General features: G+C 41.7%; 1 protein-coding gene across 4 annotated transcripts in view; it reads left to right on the top strand.

Moving 5' to 3' along the window:
* The window catches only part of LNX1 (ligand of numb-protein X 1), an 83,757-nt gene that overhangs the window by 29,526 nt on the left and 33,737 nt on the right, over positions 1–20,494 (top strand). For all 4 annotated transcript variants that reach the window (XM_026847336.1, XM_026847337.1, XM_026847338.1 and 1 more), the window contains 2 exons: positions 17,943–18,184; positions 19,741–19,896. In XM_026847336.1, the coding sequence (XP_026703137.1) occupies positions 17,943–18,184; positions 19,741–19,896 (398 nt within the window). The remainder of the gene's footprint in view (positions 1–17,942; positions 18,185–19,740; positions 19,897–20,494) is intronic.

The raw sequence follows: 20,494 nt of genomic DNA, 5'->3' as shown, positions 1-20,494 counted from the left end.
TGACTTGCAATGCTCATTCAGCGCTGTCATCACCAGTGCCAGGCTGTGTTTTGGTTTCTTTAGCCATTTTCCACCTGGCTGCTCCTGGCTACCCTAAATCTTTGTTTTTTCTCTTGCTTCCTCTCAATTCTTGTTTTCTTTACACCTCTGCTTTTGCCTCTCCCAGACGTATGCCCTTCTTGGTACAGCAATACCAAGGGGTCAAGGTTATCAGGGAAGTGTGGCCTTGAACACTGCATGGCATGATGGCAGCATGTTTCTTCTGTCTGGTAAAGGAGACTTGAACTGGATTAAGAATATAAGGTGCTCTCAGACACAGACTCCATTGTCACCACTGTAGTAAATGTACAGAGTCAAGATCAAATAGGACAGAGTGTGCTGGTCCTGGATGTAAATGTGATAGGTGAATGGAGATCACCCATCTGTAACTCCAAAGTCACTTGAAGTTGGTAAGTTCAATCAGTCCATGGAAAGACACTTCTGCCAGAGCTACACAAACCCTGTCCTCTTTGTTGTAGTGGTGGTGAGATCTTGTCTGCTCCCTTGTTGTCTCCAAGCACCTGACTGGTCTGTGAAACAGTGAAATAGTCTGTGACTGTCTTGTCTTGTTCAAGGAGAATAAGGAGGAAAGGGAAAGAGAGAAACTGGCTGACTTGGTCTGTCAAGGGCCCCTGTGGTTAACTCCAATGGTGCTGAGCACACTGAGCCACGTGTCTTCCATCACCTTGCACTATTGCAGCGCTGCAAAACTCTAAGCTGGTTATGCTTCTTATTTTAAATTTATGGAATAATGTATGAGTAAATTGCGAATTTAAGCTGCAGAGTTTAACTTCAGCAAAACATGTAGAGCTCAAGGCTAAAAACAAAGAAAGCTTTATGGATTGACCAGGTTTGGTGAAAGTCTCTTTATATTAACTTCACTTCAGCAGTCTTGGTGAACTCTAAACATTTATCTGTTAGACTAAACAAAGGTTAACCCAGGCCATGAAATAGCTCAGTTGTAGAACTAACATCTAATAAGGATTCTATCAACTGATCCTCTTCCTAGTTAAATTACCACCTGGACTGAAATCCTTAAAAGAGTTGCAAACTGTCCTACAAAACCCACAGCAAAAAGTGAAAATAAAATCAGCCAAGAAAATAGTGGTTGTAAGTTCTCCCCTATATCGTTTAATATCCTCTTACCTAGTTGATTTGCTTGATTCAAGGACCTTGTCTCTAGTTGTTACTCTATCTGCTATTCCAATACTCAGACAGAAGCAGCTATGGAAGATGGAAGATGTAATGAAAGAGTAATATCAACATGCTTGATTTTTTCCTCACTTGGGTTAGTTCTGTACAGATATTATTGCATTGACTTCAACATATTGCTCTCTTGATTTTATTGGAATGAATTAGGAATAAAATGAGGTTTTGCATACATGGGCAAACTTCTATTTTTTACACCTATGTAGCAGAGATATCGAATAGTAGAGATCCAAAAAAATATTTTTGGGGAAAGGAACATCTAACCACTCTGATTCACACCATGAGTTTTTTAGCAGAAACAGCAATTTTAAAAAACAAAATATCCCTTGAGGGTGTGTGGGTGAATGAGTTGAAACAATACAAATAAAATATCATGGACTCCAGCTTCTGCAATCTCCGTGACAACCCTTCCCCCTCCAAAAAAACACACTCCTGTGTGGGAGCTTTGGAAAACCTCATACTCCACTTTTCCTGTCCCTTGTGACAATGGTAGTTGCATGACAACAGATCTTACAAAATTGTGACTTTTCTCCTGATTTTTTTTGGTTGAAATTTATCTCCCCGCATTGGCAGACACAAACCCCATGACTTTAGCACTGACCAGAAAGTTCCTTTGAAACAGGATGTTTTCAAGAGAGTAGCAGGACTGGTGATAAAACAATGACTCATTGCTGAATAGTCAGATCTGCAGGTAAAGAGCAAGATTACAGAAAGGTCTCTGTTTGTTTCCAGCATCGAAGCTAGTCCTTGTAAAGGTCATCCACATCACCACAGAAGGCTTCAAGGGGTTTAGGGGTGAACAGAATTGCTGCCTGTCTCATAACCTAAAGAGGAAGCTGAATGGTGTAGCTATAGGCTAGGGGTGAATGCTGGTCCCGTCTCACCACAACTCTGGTTGACCACAGAGATGGAGATGAAGTAGGAATCAATTTGAACATCTCCATTTCACCTCAGTGTCCTGGGCATAAGGAAGTGGAGGGTTCGGGTTTTGTTTTTTTCTGTTGACTTCTGTGAAATTCAAGGCTTATATTTTGGATCTTCATCCAAAAACTCCCCATCTCCTGGCAGTGCTCAAGAGTGGAAAAGGTCTGGCACCATACGACACTTCTCCCTTCCTCTGTCCCCATCTGCCCGCCTGGGGAGGTGCTGGGCACCAAGGAGGACTGGAGGCAGTCCATGTCCATCTAAGAGCTGCCGTGGCTTGCTGCGTAGGCATACATTGGCAGAATTTCAAAACAGTCCTGAGGTTGTGTTTTGCCTCCAAAGGTGTGTGGCTTACTGCAGAGGCCAGGGACAGGGTTTTGCTATTTCCTGTGGGTGCTGATGGGATAACTGGCCCTGCACAGACCTTCCATGTGGCAGGCAGCTTGCAAAGAGGACAGATGAAGGGAGAGAGGTGGAGCTATGGATATAGTCTGAAATCTGCCTGCTAGCATTCCCTGGACATGGGTGTGACTAGGCAGGAGAGGGCTGATACAGGGCTATCTCAGCTGCAGATTCTTTCTGAGACACACCTGTGTTCCCCTTCATCAGAGAGAAACAGGGAAACTGGATCCTAAGTGATTTTATAATTCACATGTCATTTTTTCAAGCAGTGTTTGCTATTTGTAAAGTTAGTCGGACCTGGGCTTCCTGACCAATGTTTTAAAAAAAATATTACGACTGTGTGAAGCATTATTGTGGGATCACCTATTGTACCGTCTGCCAAGGACAACTCCCTAGGCACTTTATTTTCCTCTCTGACATTTCCACAAAGAACAGCTGTGCTGTCTGTGGTCCTGTGTGCCAGGGAAGCAGTTGCTGATGTATTTTCTCCTCCCTTCTGACTGCTTTGCAAAGAGTTCTTCTTCCAGGTCTTCTGAAACAGTCACATGGAAGGGAAATGGTCCTTGACCTTGCAAGCCAATGGTGAGCTCTCAGGTCCAGAGCTGAGCACAGAAATTTGCGTGACCCACGATTCTGCATCTTTGACAATACTTGGACACAGTGCCAAAACTCTATTTCAAGTCCCAACCTCTTTTGTGCTTTCAGAAGGTAGATGAGTGTCTGTAATTTTCATTCCCCTCTCCTTTTTGCTAGAGATGCTGAGGTATCTGACAGGGAATAAAAGTTCATTCCTACAGTTAGGGCTCTATGGGACTGCTTTTATTCTTACTGCTTTTTGTGCTATGGTAATTTAAAGAACCCACAAATGAGCCAAACCTATGCTGTGGGAGACATTGAATAAAACCATAGTAAGCCCTAAGGACTTTTTAATATACATGAAATAAAATGAATCTGTAGCTGGTTTTAAAGATGTGGCATGTTGAGGGGTAGACCCTGGCTCTCACAGAGCTCCAGGGCTTGAACTACAGTACAATATCAACTCTTAACTGATCCTGAACCATTGCTCAACACAGCGGATCAGATAAATAATCTTTTATGGTGTTAGGTACTTTTATAAAGGTGAAATGCTGGGGTTTCAACCCCGAGCCCCAATTAAGACTGACATAGGGGTGATTCCCACAGCCCTTCACAAAGGGGGGGTGAGTTTGCCTTTAGGCTTCCCTCCAGGGTGCGGCCGGCCTGGCAGACAGAGCCATTGGGTAAATGAGCCCCAGGTGTTGGCATTAAGTAAACAAGGGTCAGGTGTCCCACTTAGGGATAAAAGCTGGGACTCCTTGCAGGAAGGGGCAGTGTCTGTCTGTGAGGTGGAGTCTCTGTGCAGAGCTCCCTGTTGTGGAGGGACCTCCTTCCTTCCTGGGACTGGGCTCCAGTCAGGTCTGGCCTTTGTAAATGTGGGCTGTGTAGGGGTTCAGTGTGTGGCTTCCGTGGTCTTATGTATTTGGCTTGTTGACTTGGTTGTCTCCTGTCCCTTCTATGGGAAACTGCATTTCACCATTTATCCCACCCGTTGTTGGTTGTGTGGTGGTGTTGGGATCAGTGGGATTGATGTTGATTATGTATAATCTGACTTGTTTGTACCCCCACTGCTCACCCCTGTACTGACCCTTTTGTATCAAATACAATTTCATTATTGGTTCATCTTCATGCTGGATGTGTCCTTATGCTAGGCCTAATAATTGGCAAAACAAAAGGATGCTGCCAGAAAAGACTGCCTACTGAATTGGGAGAGCTTTTTTTACCCCTAAAGTTTTATTGGAGCAACAGTGTTAAAATGATATTCTTAACATGTTAATTAACAGAAAACAATTTACCAAATGAAAGAAAAAAAATTGTTTTTCCTCCACTAGCAGAAGGGTCTCTTGATTCACTTCCCTGTGTTATGTATGATCAGTGACATGAATGTTTGTGCTTCATTGTGCCTGCTTCTTCGTGGGTGAAAGAAATGGTCAGGTACCTTTATAGACTTAAAAACAAGCCATAATTTTACTGATACCTTGATTATACATGGCCACTACCTAGTGTGAAGAGAGGATATTGGGATGCAGAGTCTGAAACAACGACACTGGGAAACTAGCACTTAAATTGTCACTAAGAGCTCCCACAGTTTCTATCTAGTGTGCAGAAGAAAGGGCAGAAATTATCCCAGAAAAATGGTTTGAGAACACAGGGAAGTTAATCTATTATAAAGTTGGGTGTGAAGTGACAATAATGTTCTTACTCTAGGGTAGCTTGTCTGGTGAATGCTCTTACTCTGGAACAGGGATGTCTCCAGGGAAGCTATTCTTCAATGTGTGTTTTTACACATATAATATACATAGAGTGGCTAAGGTGTCATTCCTCAACTCCTGCAGTAATTATGTAATTCCCTGTTGCAGACACCCCGTTAGGAAGAAGCACCATCTCTGGAGGCTGGTGTGGTTAGCCTTTGAGAACAATTAGTGCTCAGTTTTGGAAAGTCTCCTTAATGTCAGTATCTAAGCATTCAGTAAACCCTCCTACATGATGTTGTAGCATCTTCAATTAGTTTTTAAGGAAATAAGAATTTGCCATGAGTCTGTTCTGTTTACAGTCACTAAATTGTTAGGTATTTCTTTCCCTTTCTTCCTCCTCCTCCTTCTCCCTCCCTATTGCACCCTTACAAACACATGGTCCTGAGTGTCTGCCTTTGCCCTTCAGAAAGCAGACTTGTTTCACGGGCAGTTAAGGAAGTTTCTCAGAAGGTAGAACTAGTGAAGAGAAGTAAACCACCAACCACTGGTCTAAGGCGTTGCAAAAAAATACTAAAACAGAGACCCGTGTCTCAATTGCTAATACAAATATTTAAATACACTACCAGTTTTGTTTAGTCTGCCTACTTTTTTTTTTTTTTTTTTTATCCTCAAGGTTCATGTCAGACTGGGGCAGATATTTTGGAAGCAGATAAAATTTTCTCATTTTATAAATTTTATAAAGCTGGTCGGTTTGGCTCAATGAGCCATCTGCATTGACAGACCATTGCAGTAATATTTACATGAAGCAAGTAGGATTCATTTTATGTATGTCTGAATCTGGGCTGCCAACATGTCCAATCCCCTCAGTGTGCTGCTGTCCACTGGACAGTAGAGTAGATGTCCTGCTGGAGATCCTGTCTGTTGGTGATGGCTTGGGTCACCTTGAGTCATGAGGTGGGTAGTGCCTTTGCTGTGAAAATTAGCAGGTCATGAGTCACAGCATGAGCACTCTGCTGGAGATTAGATTGTCAGCTCCCTTCTGAAGGACCAGTGCCATCTCAGTTTGAAGAGGACAGATATTAATCATTCTCCTTTCACAGCCGATAATGAACTGACATCATTTCCTATGCCACCTTGGTTTTCCTTCAGGGGGTCCATCAACACTGCTAAGGAGACCCAAGCCCACTTAAATTGTGATGTTAATAAAATCGCAGTCTGGGTTGGAACAGCCTTGGGCGCGAAGGCTGGCTGAATCACCCAGATGCCACAACCTGTCACAGAGCATTTATGGTTTGGATTCATTTCAAGGCAGCTTCTCACACAGAAGCCCCAACCCATTTTGTGGGAACAGCAAGGTCAAGCAGGATGTGCCCTCTCCTAGGACAGCAGAGGGAAGGCCACTGTCTTGGATTATTCAGGGGAATACAATTGCAAGTCATGCTCAAGGGTCAGTTCTCCAAACCTGCTGCCCAGGTTTGCCCGTGGTGTTCTAGGTGCCCAGCTGCATGCATGATGTTTATATTTTAATTTCAAAGGCAGAAATAGTTATCAGAGCTTGAATATCAGAATTCCCAAGTTTACAGTGGCATAAAAAGGGAATTAAATAAATTCTTAGAAATAAATCCCAAAATATTCTTTATTTCCCATATTTTAGTAGGATGAGTACATAAGTTAATGTGTTTTGTAACAGGACAGTAGGAGATGACTGCCTCTTACCCTGAAAGCTGTCTTAATAAATTGAATAATGAAAAGCCAGAGTGAAAGCGATTTTTTTTTTTTTAATTCATACTGTGCAAAAATAGCATGAAATCTGAGAGAGTAGAAGTGACTAAGAAAATATAAAGAAACCTATAGCATCTGCATGTAAAGGAATATGAAGAAGCAGCAGCCTGAGCAACTTGGGCTTGAATTAAGATATGGTGCAAATGTTGTTTTCTCCTTTTTCTACCTTTTTACAGTAAGAACAAACATTCACTGGAACAACCTCCCCAGGGATGTGGTAGAGTTCCCATCACTTAAGGTTTTCAAGATGTGATTGGAGAGAGAGTTAGATAATACCATCTAGGCTTCCCTTCCCATGAAAGATTGGGTCACATGATCTTTTGGGGTCCTTTCAAACCTAGGCTCTTCTATGATTCTAGGATACTTGCTTTTGTCAGGGAAATCCATTGTGTTGGTAATACAGTACCCACTTTGAAGGCATCTCTTGTAATTAGGGGTTTTCAGGGTTGGATTCCAGCTTTCACCCTAGTTTATGTATTTTATTCTTTGATTCATAAGTTATATCCTGGTGGTCTAAGAAAACAAGGCACAATTTTATGGAGAGTTTCTCAGCCTGTAACTGAAGCCTTTAAGGTTGTTTCTTCAGCTCCAGACTGAAGAAAGTCTTGTGTGCCTAGATGGTATTGCCAAGTTTTCCCCAAGATACTGGCTGAACTAAGAGAGAACAGTGCCTTTTCTTAAGAACTTCTCCCAACTTCAGGTGAAAAGCCACAGCAACCTTTGAAGAAGGACTCAGACTCTCCTTCCCCAGGTGCTGGTTTTTCATTTGATGACAGCACTGTGATCCCTCTTGCTTAACCTGCCTCTCTGAATAAAGTTCAGTGGGAGGAGCAGAGATTAGCCTTACCCCAACCTGACCTGAGCTTTAGTGTTTAGAGCACTCTTGAAAACTGAGGTGTGAGAGTGTGAGCTCCATCATTCTCCCTTGCCAAGCAAGAGCTGACAGTGGTCCATGTACAACAGGAGGGAAACTGCACTGCTGTGGTTTTTTATGCTTTCTGTGATATTGAGCACAGCACTGCCTATAGAGGCAGCTGTGTAGGGAGATGAGTGAGAGAACTGGTCTTTTTTCAGATTTGGATACAGGTATTTGGGTTAAAAGTATTTCTGATAGTTCTGTTAAGAAATAGTGATTAGAAAAAAGTGGTTTTCACAATTTTTACAGCATAAGTGAGCATTTCCTACCATGTGAGCTCTCAGATGACTGTAAACAACATTCCAGCCATATTTGTGCTGTGGCTGGACATGGACTTTCTGGAGCCTTTAAATGTTTTTACAATGTGTGCTTATTTTAATGGGAGGGTGAAATATCTAACTGAAATATTTTATATTCAACTGGGTGGAACCCATAAAACCACAAGCAGTGAAGATTTTTGCATGCCCAATGGGTTTGGGGAGTTTTGTTCTGAAAACTGGCTCATAATGTCCCTCTGATCCATCCTCTTCCAGCCATATGTGCAAAGAAGGTTGCAGAGTCAGGAGGATTAGAAGCCAGAATAATGTTTCTCGAGTGAAATGTACTCTTGGCTATGTTATCTTCACAAAAAAAAAAGTGTAATGAGAAATTTAGTCAATAGCGTAACACATGTACTACTTATGCCAGTGTCAGTACTCATTTAGGCTTAAATTCTGGAAACTGAGCTCTGAGATACACCAGGAAATGTACTCTTCCTTCCTCAACCCTACAAGGAGCCCATGTTTTAGGGTTTTAAGACATGGTGATTCATAGGTCATATGCAGTTCATTTATAGAACTCATTTGGTGTCCTCGCTGTATATCAGACATTGGATTTGATAAGACAGGAGAACTGCTTTTTAAAATGGGAAAAAAATTGTGACATCTTAAGACACTAGTTAGCCATGTTGGCAGAGATGCTTTCTCAGCACTCAGATGGGCATCTGACAGGGATCTCTGGTTTTTCAAATTCTGAGAAGGCGTGCTGAAATCTTTTTCTGACCTTCCACCTGAGGAAGCAAGTATATGTTCAGATCTTGATGTGTACCAGGATGTGTTAGAGATGTAATGTAGACACCCGTGCTGACCTAAAAGGGATCCTATGTGACTTTTGAGCTGCTGAGGTCAGAGACAAGTGCCACCAGAGCTAGAGCTGTGGGTGGCTGCCCATAGCATGTTCTGTCAATAAGAGGGTATAAAGACAGCATTTGTTTTTTACTGACGGCAGCCCCATTGTCTCCTATAATTTCAGTTCCAACAGGGAACATATTAATAAACCCAAGCCCTCATTGAAAACATCTTAAAATTGAACACAGTGTTCCCCTTCAATTATTTTAGGTCTAGAGACTGTGCCTGTGTCATTGCTTTGTGCCAAGAGAAGCCTTAAACCTGCTCTTAGTAATGCTGGCTTGTTGAGTCCGTGACATAGCAGATATTGTGATTAGTTTTATTTTTAAAATAAATGTGTGCTAAGTATGTGTAAATGTAAAGTTTCTCTCTGGCAGGCTCTTCTGTCTATAGCTGCAAGAATTGGGTTATGCTGATACTGTCACTCTTGTTAAAAAACTAAGACCCCTTGTCCCATTGCAAGCATATTTTGCTCACTGCATCATAAAGTTTTTATAGTATAGGTGGGGTGGTAGGAAGGGAAGACAATGGTGAGATACTAAGTTCCGGGAGACTAGTTATACCTGTTGAATATAATCCGGCGATCAAAACACTGAACCATAAACATGAAAAACACATGAATCAACAGATCGAATGCTTATTCTTAATGCTAATTATATGTGTATTCACAGATTGAAAAATGCAGTGTATTGGATTGTGTAGTATTATGAGGTATAGCATTGCAAAGCTTTAAGAATGTCTTTGTCCTTGAACAAGTTATTTGTGACAGAAATAACGAGATTTTAGCAGCATTAACATTTTTGAGCATTTGTAGATATATGCTGTGATTTTCCTTAGGCTGGTTTTTCAGTTAAAGTTCTAAATACGGAATATATTCAGTGATTCTGCTGCAGTCTCGTTAACATATGATATCAATTCCTACTGTAAAAGGGTAATATTATTGCTTTATTTGTATCAGATAAAATCAGTGGTCAAGGTCGCTTGCAGAGTACCAGTGCTGCTGTTCTAGCAGTCTTGGGTGGACTTGAAAACCAGATATGAAGCCGACAGTTGGTGATGGCAGGTCTTATGTTGCTTCCCAAGTACCCAACTGACAATCATTGCATGTGATTTCTCCCGCATGCATGCCATCTGTAGATAAAAGAATATACAGCTATCAATAAGTATCCAAGTTTTCCATGAAGAAACCTCTCAAGGGTCTTTCTAATTTGTTTTCTTTCTTTCAGAACAATGTTTGAGTTTTATTCTTCTTCAAGAGTGGGAAGTCTGAAGCTTTTAAGTGTGTTATATAGAAAATGATGCAATTCTGGAAGGTGATGAAAGTACATGGTAAAGCTTTCTTCAAGCTCCACCTTTGCTGAAGTCAGGAGGAGTTTTTATTACTTTAGGACTTTAATATAGCACTTGAACAGGATTAGTGGGTTTAAATGATATATTATATGCTAAATGCTAAAAGCACTAGAAGGTTTACAGGTTCTTACCAGCTCAAAAATGCTAGTCCCATGTATCTTATTTTTCCCTCTTACTTTGCTCTGAATCTCCTACCCAGGTACTCATAGGTTCCTTGCTGTGTCAGTACCTGAGCACCCACCAAGAGTGCTACTCCTCTGTTTTCCCTGTTTGTGTCAGATGGTGTAAGTAGGCTGCATGAGATATGTAGATTACTCTTGGGGAGCTTCAGTGTTTTATTAAATAAGTTCACTGTAAATAAATACTTCTGTTTTGCATCACGCAAGATCACTCTAGTACTGTACTTCTGTCCAGTAACTTTCCTATGATGACAAATATTTGTTTATAGTAATCTAGGAGCAAATAATGACTGATAGGCTGACTACAGTCTTCCACCCTGCTTAGTTCCTCATTTTTGTTGCTCAAGGTCTACTTGTGCTCTAAAAGCATTACATTTAAAGGAAGCATTGGAAAAGGTAGAAGTTGTAGCAGCAACCCAAGGCCATGTCTTATGTGAGCAGTGGAAACAGGCTGCTGACATCCTTCTGCATTCTCAGAGCATTGGTGGCTTGGGCACAGGTGAAGGGGCAAAGGATGTAAAGCCACAAAGTCAACTGTGAATATTAGCTTCTCTAAACTAGTAGTTGTATCAGGGACAATACAGAAGCTGTGTTAATCCATAAAAAACAAAGTTGGCATTTCCAGCCTGTATGCTAACTTCCCCAGCAGCTGTCTCTAGCAATTTACCATTCTGTTCTCCTATATGTAAGACAGCTGCAATTTGTTGGAATGGCTTAAGACTAGAACTTGAAATGGTGCTTGAATCCTGAAAAGAAATCAGTACAGTTGTAGTGTCAAAATCATCAGTGACAGAGTAATGGCCTGGAAGAAGTGTCAGGGTAAAGAAAGAACATGAACTGGACCAACAGTTTGTACACAGTCCCAACAACAACTCAGATCATTGCACAATAATCCCAGTCATGATTTTTGTCCACAATTGCAGGCAACTAGTATTGTTTACCTATTTCTTCCAATTCCCTGTTCCCATGATAGCGGTTAATGGGCCACTAAAGATGTCATAATATATGGTGGTTGAAATACAACTTCTTGATTTTTTTAAAAAGAAGGGGGGGAAAAAAGTTTAAACATGACCACATGTTACATGATACTTTGGTAGCCTGTACATGAAGTTTAATCTCTATGATTTATTTAAGAATAAAAATGTGATCCAAGTTCTTTCAACTCTTCTGAAAACTAGTAAGAAATCTGGAGATTCCTCCCTTCCCTCAGTATGAGCAGTCAAATTTAAAATGGGGAATTGTTTTCCACTGAATTCTTGTTCAGTTTTTGTCTGGCACCGGCTGTCTGTCCATCAGTAGTTTTGGGAACTGTGGGAACTAAAATCTGAACTACAGTTCCATTCTTCACCAATGCAAAATACTTTCAAGGGCCTGTACCAAAATCACTAGCCATGCTTGACCCTCCTTCTCAGCAACCAAATCACTGAAATAGGAGTACATCACTGTAGTTGATGACTAACATAGTAATTATAAAGAACACTCAATATATATTTTCTTCATATGCTTAGAAAACCTTTTTTCGTAATCTGTGGGAACTAGAACTCCTTTCATTAGTGGTGCACTGAAATATCTACAGCATAGCTGACGTGGAACTGTAAGTACACAAATACTCCTGCATGCATTCCTTATATAACATAGAAATATATTTTGTTTTACAGCATCATAGTGCAAAAACATTTTTAAAATAACAGCCCTTTTCTGGGGTCAGATCTTTACAGATAGGACACAGCACAGCTTTAGGCTTTGCTAGTCAGGTAGTTCCAGGGTTTGTTGAATTATGATGGTTTCATTAAAACAAAACCCATGGAAAATCCTTAGGAAACCGTAACAGGGATATGCAGAAATTAAACTGAAAAAAATAGATATTTGAGAGGTTTTTTCCTATCTTGTGGGAAAGTATTTAAGCTAAATAACTTTAGCTTACAGAAATAGATGTTATGAGTACCTTTATAAATATTTGTAGAGTAGTAATGCAGAAATATAGAACCATTAAATCTACTATATGTTTATACTTTAGCAAGGGTCTCTGACAATAGAGAGCAAAGAACATGCGAAAATCTCTCTGACAGTTAGACAGAGAAACCATTTGTCTCATCTGAACTTCTACTGTAACTATCTCCATCATGACATAGAGCAGAGCGGTGTTTATGGAAGCGTAGGACAGGATCACTCATCCTCAACCCTCTGGAGGCAACAGAGGTCAAGCCTCTGGCCCGCATCTCCCTCCCGGTCAGCCCCGATGCCCCAGGTGTCAGGAAGCAGTCTCTAAAAGGCTTTTGGTTTTAGGGCTATTGAAGTGAAAGAATAAGAGTAATTGGTACAATTTCCAACTTAGGCAAAAAATGAACGATTTTTTTCCCCCACAAACAAGATGGTAAGCCTCTGACAGTGGAAGATCATCAGGGAAAGGATACCCAAGTGGACCAATGCCAAGGGTACAGAGTACACAGAACAGCAGTGGTGAGCATCTAGAAATGTTGCTGGCATTATGAAATTTAATGGTTTCCAATTAAGATTGGTAAAAAAAAAATTAAATCATTAAACCAAGGTGCAGAGAACAGCCTGGTTTCTAGTTGCATTTAGTTTAGACAAGGTTTTTGCAGCCTGATTTTGGTTGGAAACTAATCCAGGAGTTTAAGCTTTGCTTTTTAGACAGCTCATCCCCTTCTTTATGAATATTGAGGAAGGTTTAATGTAGGCAGAACCTTCCTAGCCAAAGATGGTGATTACAGTATCTTGAGGAATGTGCTTGACATGACACAATCCTTTATAAAAAGCAGAAAAGGCAAATGCATTTTAAAAAAAACAAATCGGGTACCTATTTATGAAGCTTTTTTCATATGCAACATTCATGAGTGGTTAATCCTTGCAAGAACTCAGAGTTACCAAGTAAAAAGCATTGCTGCTAAGCTCTCAGTTCCAGAATTTATTTTCATGTATGGCAAAAGAGAGGAAATTTGCACATAGGACCAGGGTTCACAGAATTTCTGAGCAAGGATGATAAAACATCACTGGGTCTAAACGGCATCAGAGTATTGGTCACCTTCACTGCTGGAGATGTTGATGTCTCTGACCTCTTAAGCACCAGTATGGTTGGTCTGGAGGGAAGACTGTGCATTTGATATGTTATAGCTTAAATCTGTAACATAGGATTTGGTTGGAGTTTAGGTGCCTCTCTCCTTTTTAGTTTTGGATCCAGTTCCCAGTGCTCTTTTGGCAAAAGTAAGATCAGAAGAGTTGGTATCATCTCTGCCCAAAAATTCATCAAGTCAGTCCACTCCTTTATGATGGAGCTGCAGAAATCTTTAGGGTTTGGGCGTTTGGCCTGAAATTCATATGGCTGATATTTGGGTTATGTTTGGGCTGCAGTCACTGCTGATGCACACACAGTGTGAATGGTTCCTGTGGGGCAGGAATTGGCAACACCTTCTTGTGAGTCAACCTCTCCAAATCCCCCAGCTTCCTTTCCAGATGCAGCAGGAGTCTCTCACCAGGGTCTCACAAGTGAGGTTATCAACACCAGGTTATCCAGGATGTTCCTTGTTGGTCACCTTCAGTTTCTTCACCAGCCTTTCCACTGGATCAGTTCAGGGGTACCAGAATAGTTAGGAGAGTTTGTGTGGTGGGGCTGGGGTGTGATACACACTGTTGGTATTTCTGATCCCAGCTTGCATGAAGACCAAATTACACAGGGATGAGCCTGCTTGCAGTGAGGGCATAGCTGAAACATACTCATCTACCCTGATCAGAGTTTAGCTTCAGATCGGCGATGACAGCCTATTAAGCAGTATTTTCTTCTGCTGGGCAATTCTGAGTGCTTTGTATACATTATTCTTAATTTCACTCAGACAATGTGTCCATTGCTGCTGCACTAAAGTAAAACAGCACAAAAATACAAGGATGCTGGAAGTGAGATTAGGAAAGCACTGCTGGAACTGAGCAGGGAGAGCTTCTGCTCTGTTTATTTGTGCCAGACCTGGCTCACAAGCACCATCACTCTCTAGATTCACTTTTTTCCCATTTCCTGCCCAGGGTGTCAGGTGTGAGACATGGAGAAAGAGGGATAGCCTGTGAAGTGACACAGACAGAAAGCAGGGTGTTTTTAAAAGAGCAAATACATTATAAATACATACATGTATCTTTTACCTGTGATATTTTTTCATTTATATCACTAAAAGTGAAATGAAAAAATCCATACAGTTGTCCTGGTTTATGTTTTGTCTTTACATTTTGCCCCTGTGTCCATCTGTATAATGGAGATCCTTGAGGTCAATGTTACTTTCAGGCCCTCCTTTCCTACCAGGATGCTTCAAGGAAAACACATCTTTGTTTTCAAACGACTGTTTTCATCTGAATTTGCAAACGACATAGAAATGTTTCTACTGTCCTTGACCAAAGCTTGTTTTTACTAATGGTAGAACCAAGTTATGGATTTCTTGGCTCCAGCACCTGGGATGTGCTGCTCCTGAAGCCTGACATGTGGAGCAGGGCATGGGGCAAGGCTTGCTCTGTGGCCGCCTGTGTTGATGCCAGTCAGAATTTCATCCCTGGGTGGAGTCTCATCAGCCACCACTGCCCTGCCACTGCCTGGTGGTTAGCTCATACATCCAGGATTTATGACAGCACATTTCATAAAAGAGGCTGTGCAAGCAGAAGAAACTATTTTCTGTATTTCCTGGATGCACCTAGTGACACTACTGTACTGAACTGTACAACACACATTCTTTATGTCTGTTCATCTGGCCCAGTTTTGGCCTTCAAATTGTTTCAGTATCATATAGCTGCACAGATGTACTCGTTGTCCAGTGTGACTGAGAAGGAGCATAAATCTGTAGTTCACCTTGATCACCAGACAATGTTGGGTTTTCTTTCTGACTGGCCTATGTTAATCAGTTATCCTGCTCTTCCAGCTGTAAATCAGACAGCTGATTAATAATCACAGTGAAAGAGATAATTAGTACTGGCATGTAGCTGGTTTATGGATATCTCTTTTCTGGGAGCCAAATCCAACCATATGGAAAAATGTAGCTGAGACACTATAAATATGATTCCACTTAGTCATCTCTTCTGTTTTCTGTTATCACAGCAGTGTCAGCATAAGGAAAACAATGAAAGTGAAGAGATGCTGTTGTGGATTTTATTACAAGTTTGAGGGATTGGGACTCTTTTTTTTTTTTTTTTTTTTTTGAAAGAGGGCTTGATTTGTGTTCATTTATGCCTGCCACAATTATTTGAGAAATAACTTCAGTGCTCATACTTGAAGAGCTTTGGTTCTCTTTTAACTATTTCTGGCAGAGTTAGAAAGATATGCCTTGTGCTTTGTATCATGACAACTTGTCTTTTCCAATAAGCCACATCTTAAAGTGTGTCAGCCCTCTCTACATTCAAAGTGACTGTCTTCTGTTCATTGCTGTTGACTGGGTATCTGCAGCACAGCCAGAAGCAGTGAGTGAGGATTTCCATGGAAGGTGAGGTGCAGATGGACACCAGGCAGCAGTTGAATCAATCTGTGTAGCTAGGAATCTTTGGGCAGAGTCACTTCTCATCTTCATGTTGATCTTCATGCAACACACCAAAAATAGAGAAGATCTACTTTTGAGGACCCGTTCACAAGGCTGGTGTTCCAACATCAGCTACTGAAACTTTGCTGGCACAGAGAGAGACAAATAAAATAAAATGTGGAGTAGGAATATCTCTTATATTCTGAATCTTTGTAGCATCTCTGTAAGGCAGATTGTCTTTTGAGAACATCAAACATTTTCTTTTGAGACACTTCATTTTGCTTGTGAAAGATATCAGAAATAACTTCTGCCACAACCATTCCCATCCAAACCTTAAAGCATATACAAAGCCCTTACACAGTTGCATCAATATGATACAGTTTGTGTTGGTTTTCTTTTGCCTCTTTAAGACAAAAGTTGTCAGAATTAGTATGAGGTAAATGATGGTAAATTATGGTCAATCATAATTTTGTGCTAAAAAAAGTTTTGAATTCAGTTGTCTCTCATAAAAAGCCAATACCATAAGGGAAATTAAACTGCTGCTCCAAAGCTGATAGAGCGCTCTGTGACTTGTCCTCAATCTCGTCTTTCTATCCCAGGAACTCTTTCCATAAATCACTTCTATTCCAAGGCCTCTGTTCAGTGTACTATTACTTTTTCTGACACTTAACCCACTAGCATTGTGTACTGTATGTATTATGCATTGCCTTCTGATGAAGAGTTTTCTGTCCCTAAGGGTTTCTGAAGCTATTTCTGTGAGTTCGTCCTACAGGGCACTTTTATGAAAGCTATCAGTTAGCCTTTGCTATGAAGAGGTAACAGTAACCAAAAGTAGGCCAAGCTCATTAAATTATGATTAAAAGGAAGATTTTTCTTTTTTTAAAGCAGTGAATGAGGTTCTAGTGGGTAGGCACTGGGCAGAAGTGGTGCTGGCAAATAGTCACAGGTGCTGTGTCCTTGGGCCACTCTGTCTCTTCATATAAAATAATAGCTTTAATTGAATACTGACTCATGAAGAGCACAGCGACCTTTAATTTCATTCAAGTGACTTTCTTTAACAAGTCTTAAGAAAGAAATGCCATGCATGGCCATGCTTCTGCTGTCTAGGATGATATCTAGAGCAGATAGTTGGGACAGTAAGTAAGTTGTTTCAAAGCAGGCTTGCAATTTGCCTCTTGTAATGCTGTATCTTCAGCTCTTCTGGGAATATGCATGTCTCCACCAGAAACAGGATTTTGTCATTGAGGAGGTCAAGTCAGGATTGATAATTTGGATTTTCCTCTGGAATTTTTTAGAACCAGCCTTGAGTTCCCCAAACTCATGAAGGCCCAGACTGTCCCAAGAACCTTGGTCTGAGGACCCACACTCAGCCCTTCAGTGGGAGCCCTGTGCTCCCCTCTTGGCTCTGGCAGGGCTGCAGGGTCAGTGTGACACCCCACCACCTCTTGCACCTCTTCATCCATCAAGGCAATGAAACCTCTATTTACTGTCTCAGCTGAGCTGGTATAGCAGAGCTGAAAACTCCATCTCCTTGGTTGAATTTCAAAACAGTTCATCAGACGCGGTTCAAGTAGTAAATGGGCTGTATGGGAACCATGTGGGGACATGATCCCCATTCGACTGCTGCCTGCAGCCCTCCCTTTGTGGATTGCATTGGCCTCTACCTGAAGGGCAGACCCTGCCTCCTACACAAAAGATCACAACACTGTGATCCCAGTGTGACCACCTTGATGACCAGGAATGTTTTTCAGGGCACAGGGCTGGATAAGACACCTTTTATTTCACCAGCAGACCTGGAGAAGCTATCAGGTCTCAAGCCCACTCTCCTTCATTGACAGGGAAATTACAGACTGTAGCCTCTGGCTTAATTAGCTACCTGCTATTCCTGTCCTCTTGCATCTGCACTAACTATTTATACACGAGGCCACATGCAAGGCTGCAGTTCTCTAGTTTTCTTGACCAGCAGTAGTCTTTCCATGTAAAGTGGTAACTCAGCTACTTTGAAGGGCAGTTTTCTTTCTGATTCTGTGTAACATGATGGATATGGCATTTTTCCCTGTTGTTAAGCATCCATGTTTCATCATCCATCATGATCATCACAGTTTGTACTCAAAGTGATTCCTTGGCAACAGAAGATTTCCCTAAGTACTCAACATCTAAATACAACTTGTTATCGTGTTTCTCTTTCCCTCTCTTCTCCTTAGATGTAAAGGAGCATCCCACTATGGACTTACTAAAGAACGGAAGAGGCGTTCCCAAGACTGCTCTCCAGACCAGGGCTCCAGCTTAGCAGTAGCTGCCCTGGGTCCTGAGCTCTCAGCAGCTGCGGCCATTGCCTTAATGACAGATGAGCCGGGACTGGTGAATCCAGCCTTCAGCCCCACCTCGGAGGACAGCCAGTCAGGCAGCAGTCCGGGAGACCTGCATTGCAGCAACCAAACCAGAAGTAAGATCTGAAAGTGATGTTTTCAGAGCATGGTAGACTCTTTAACATTCATTTTCTGTGAAACATATGTTGTTGAAGGCTTAAAAAAAAAAAAGGGGGAGAGTGAACGCTTTAATTTTACATGTCTGGGTGCAGCATCAAGCTGAAAACAAACTAGCTGCACACATGCAAACCGCAGGTCCTAAAGATTATCTAGGAAAGTCAGATCAGTTGGAAGAGCAAATGGCATGTGTGATGTGCCAGGGAGATGCTGTAGCTGTGTAGTGGCTTCACCAAAACATGGTGGCCCAAGTAACATTCATAGACTGTGCCATAGACCCATACTCAAAAGTCTTTTGGGAACTGCGTTTGGCAGTTGCCAAGTATTTGCAGGAAAACAAACTTTAAGAAGGGCCTTGGGGGCTTGGGGGATGTTTTCCACCCTCCCAGGGAGGTGTAGCTTGGAGGACTTGGGCCTGCACAGCCAGGGACAGATGGCACCAGGAAACCCTGACTTGATCCTTCACCCTGTGACACTACACCCGACTCTGAGTATCATATGTGAAAAATGTGACCTGGCCAAAGGCAGACTCAGAAACATTAATGGTGAGTTTAAAACTTTTATTTGAGGATTCTGAAGCCAAAATGAATCACCCACCTTTTTGCACCAGCTGCATGTTGGGACAATGGATGAAAGCCTGAAGAAGACTAGAAAATGAACAGCGCTATCCTCTTGTGTGCATGGGGCTAGAGAAGCAAGGAAAGGGAGGGGGCAAGAGGAGAACATCAGAATGAAATGAAATCCCTCGAGTTTTACTGAGTTTAGAGGCTGTAGTCTGGTTTGAGGGAATGTCGTATTATTAGTTTACAACGTTTGGCTAGCATGCAGATCTCCAAGAAACAGAACAGCAACAGCCATGAAGATATCTTCAGCAGGGTGGAAGAGTGACATGTTTTGGAAGTATGATGACTTTATTTTTGTATTGCCTTACCCAGGTTAGATGATGTGACTTAGCTGGTCTCTCCTGCCTGATAATCTTTGAAATTTTTGGCTATCGTTGGCAGCTTTGGAAGCATTGCTGGCCTCTCCCACCTGATAATCTTTGAAATTGTTGGCAGCTTTGGAAGCATTGCAGGATTTCAAGGCAGTAGCGCGCATCTTTTTTCAAGAAGAGATTTTAACAACAATTTTCACCTTTTTTTTTTTTTTTTTTTTCATAGCTTGGGAAGGTCAATGCTTCTTCCTTTTATATGCGTTTTTCACAGGATTGCTGCTGATTCTGCCTTGACTGAGGATTATTCTTTCCCAGGCTATAATACTCACAGGAGATTTCTGTATTTGGCTGGCAAAACAGGGAAGGTGGCAATTCCAGGGTGTGGGACAGAGGTAGGATAACTGTACTCAGACTCAGGCGAGTGCAACCTTGGAGTATCGGCTGGACTCAGGTACAAAACTGAAGTGCAGGGAGCCTTGCTGTTGATGTTATGCCCTGTTTTATGCCAACAGCTGCAGAAATGATGTGGTTCTATCCCAGGACTGCTGAAATGTATTGATTTGGGTTTTCCTGCTGTTGCAGATCGACACTTTGAACGCTCCACTATAAGAAGCAGATCTTTTAAAAAAATAAACAAGGCATTCAGTGTTCTTCGAAGGACAAAAAGTGGAAGCGCTGTTTCCAACCAAGCTGACCAGGAAAGGGAGACTGTTAGAAACTCTGCTGCTGGAGAGGAAGGTAATGCTTTGTTTTCCTTGTGTTATCACTTAAAATGGGGTAGAGGACCCTTATCCACGTGGGAACTGGATGTCCATGACTGACATGCCTTTCATGTGGTGGGCTGTGTGTGATTAAAAAAACCCAGAAAACTCAATCCTTCCTTATTTTCTTCTTTAGAACATTTTTAGTGATTGGCAGGCAAGAATATTGCTGGGGTGTGGGGTACCTCACGTAGGGCTGTTCTGGTAACAGCCTGCGTGCTACAGCCAGCCAGTATCTAGCACATGGGATGTGGGATCTGGGCGTCTGGGATCTATTACTGGAGCTGTCATTGATTTGCTCTATCGTTTTGTTCAAGAGGCTTCATCGGCATGTGTCTGTCCCCCTAAAGCGAACAGATCACAGTGATCATACATTATAGGAAATTCATAAGTTTCAGCTAATGTTTATGAAGCACTAGAAATTCCCAGTGGGAGGATTGTATGAAAGCACAAAGTACTGTAATTATTGCAACACTTCTGTGGGATCCTTGGTGACAGACTTCTATTACCTCAGCCAGGCAGGTGATGAGGTAAGAATGCTCTGCTCTTAAATAGGGGGTAGAGGCAAATTTGTC

Source organism: Athene cunicularia (assembly GCF_003259725.1).
Source record: "Athene cunicularia isolate RWA chromosome 4 unlocalized genomic scaffold, athCun1 chr4_part1, whole genome shotgun sequence".
Classification (NCBI taxonomy): domain Eukaryota; kingdom Metazoa; phylum Chordata; class Aves; order Strigiformes; family Strigidae; genus Athene; species Athene cunicularia.
This window is presented reverse-complemented; position numbering and strand designations above follow the sequence as displayed.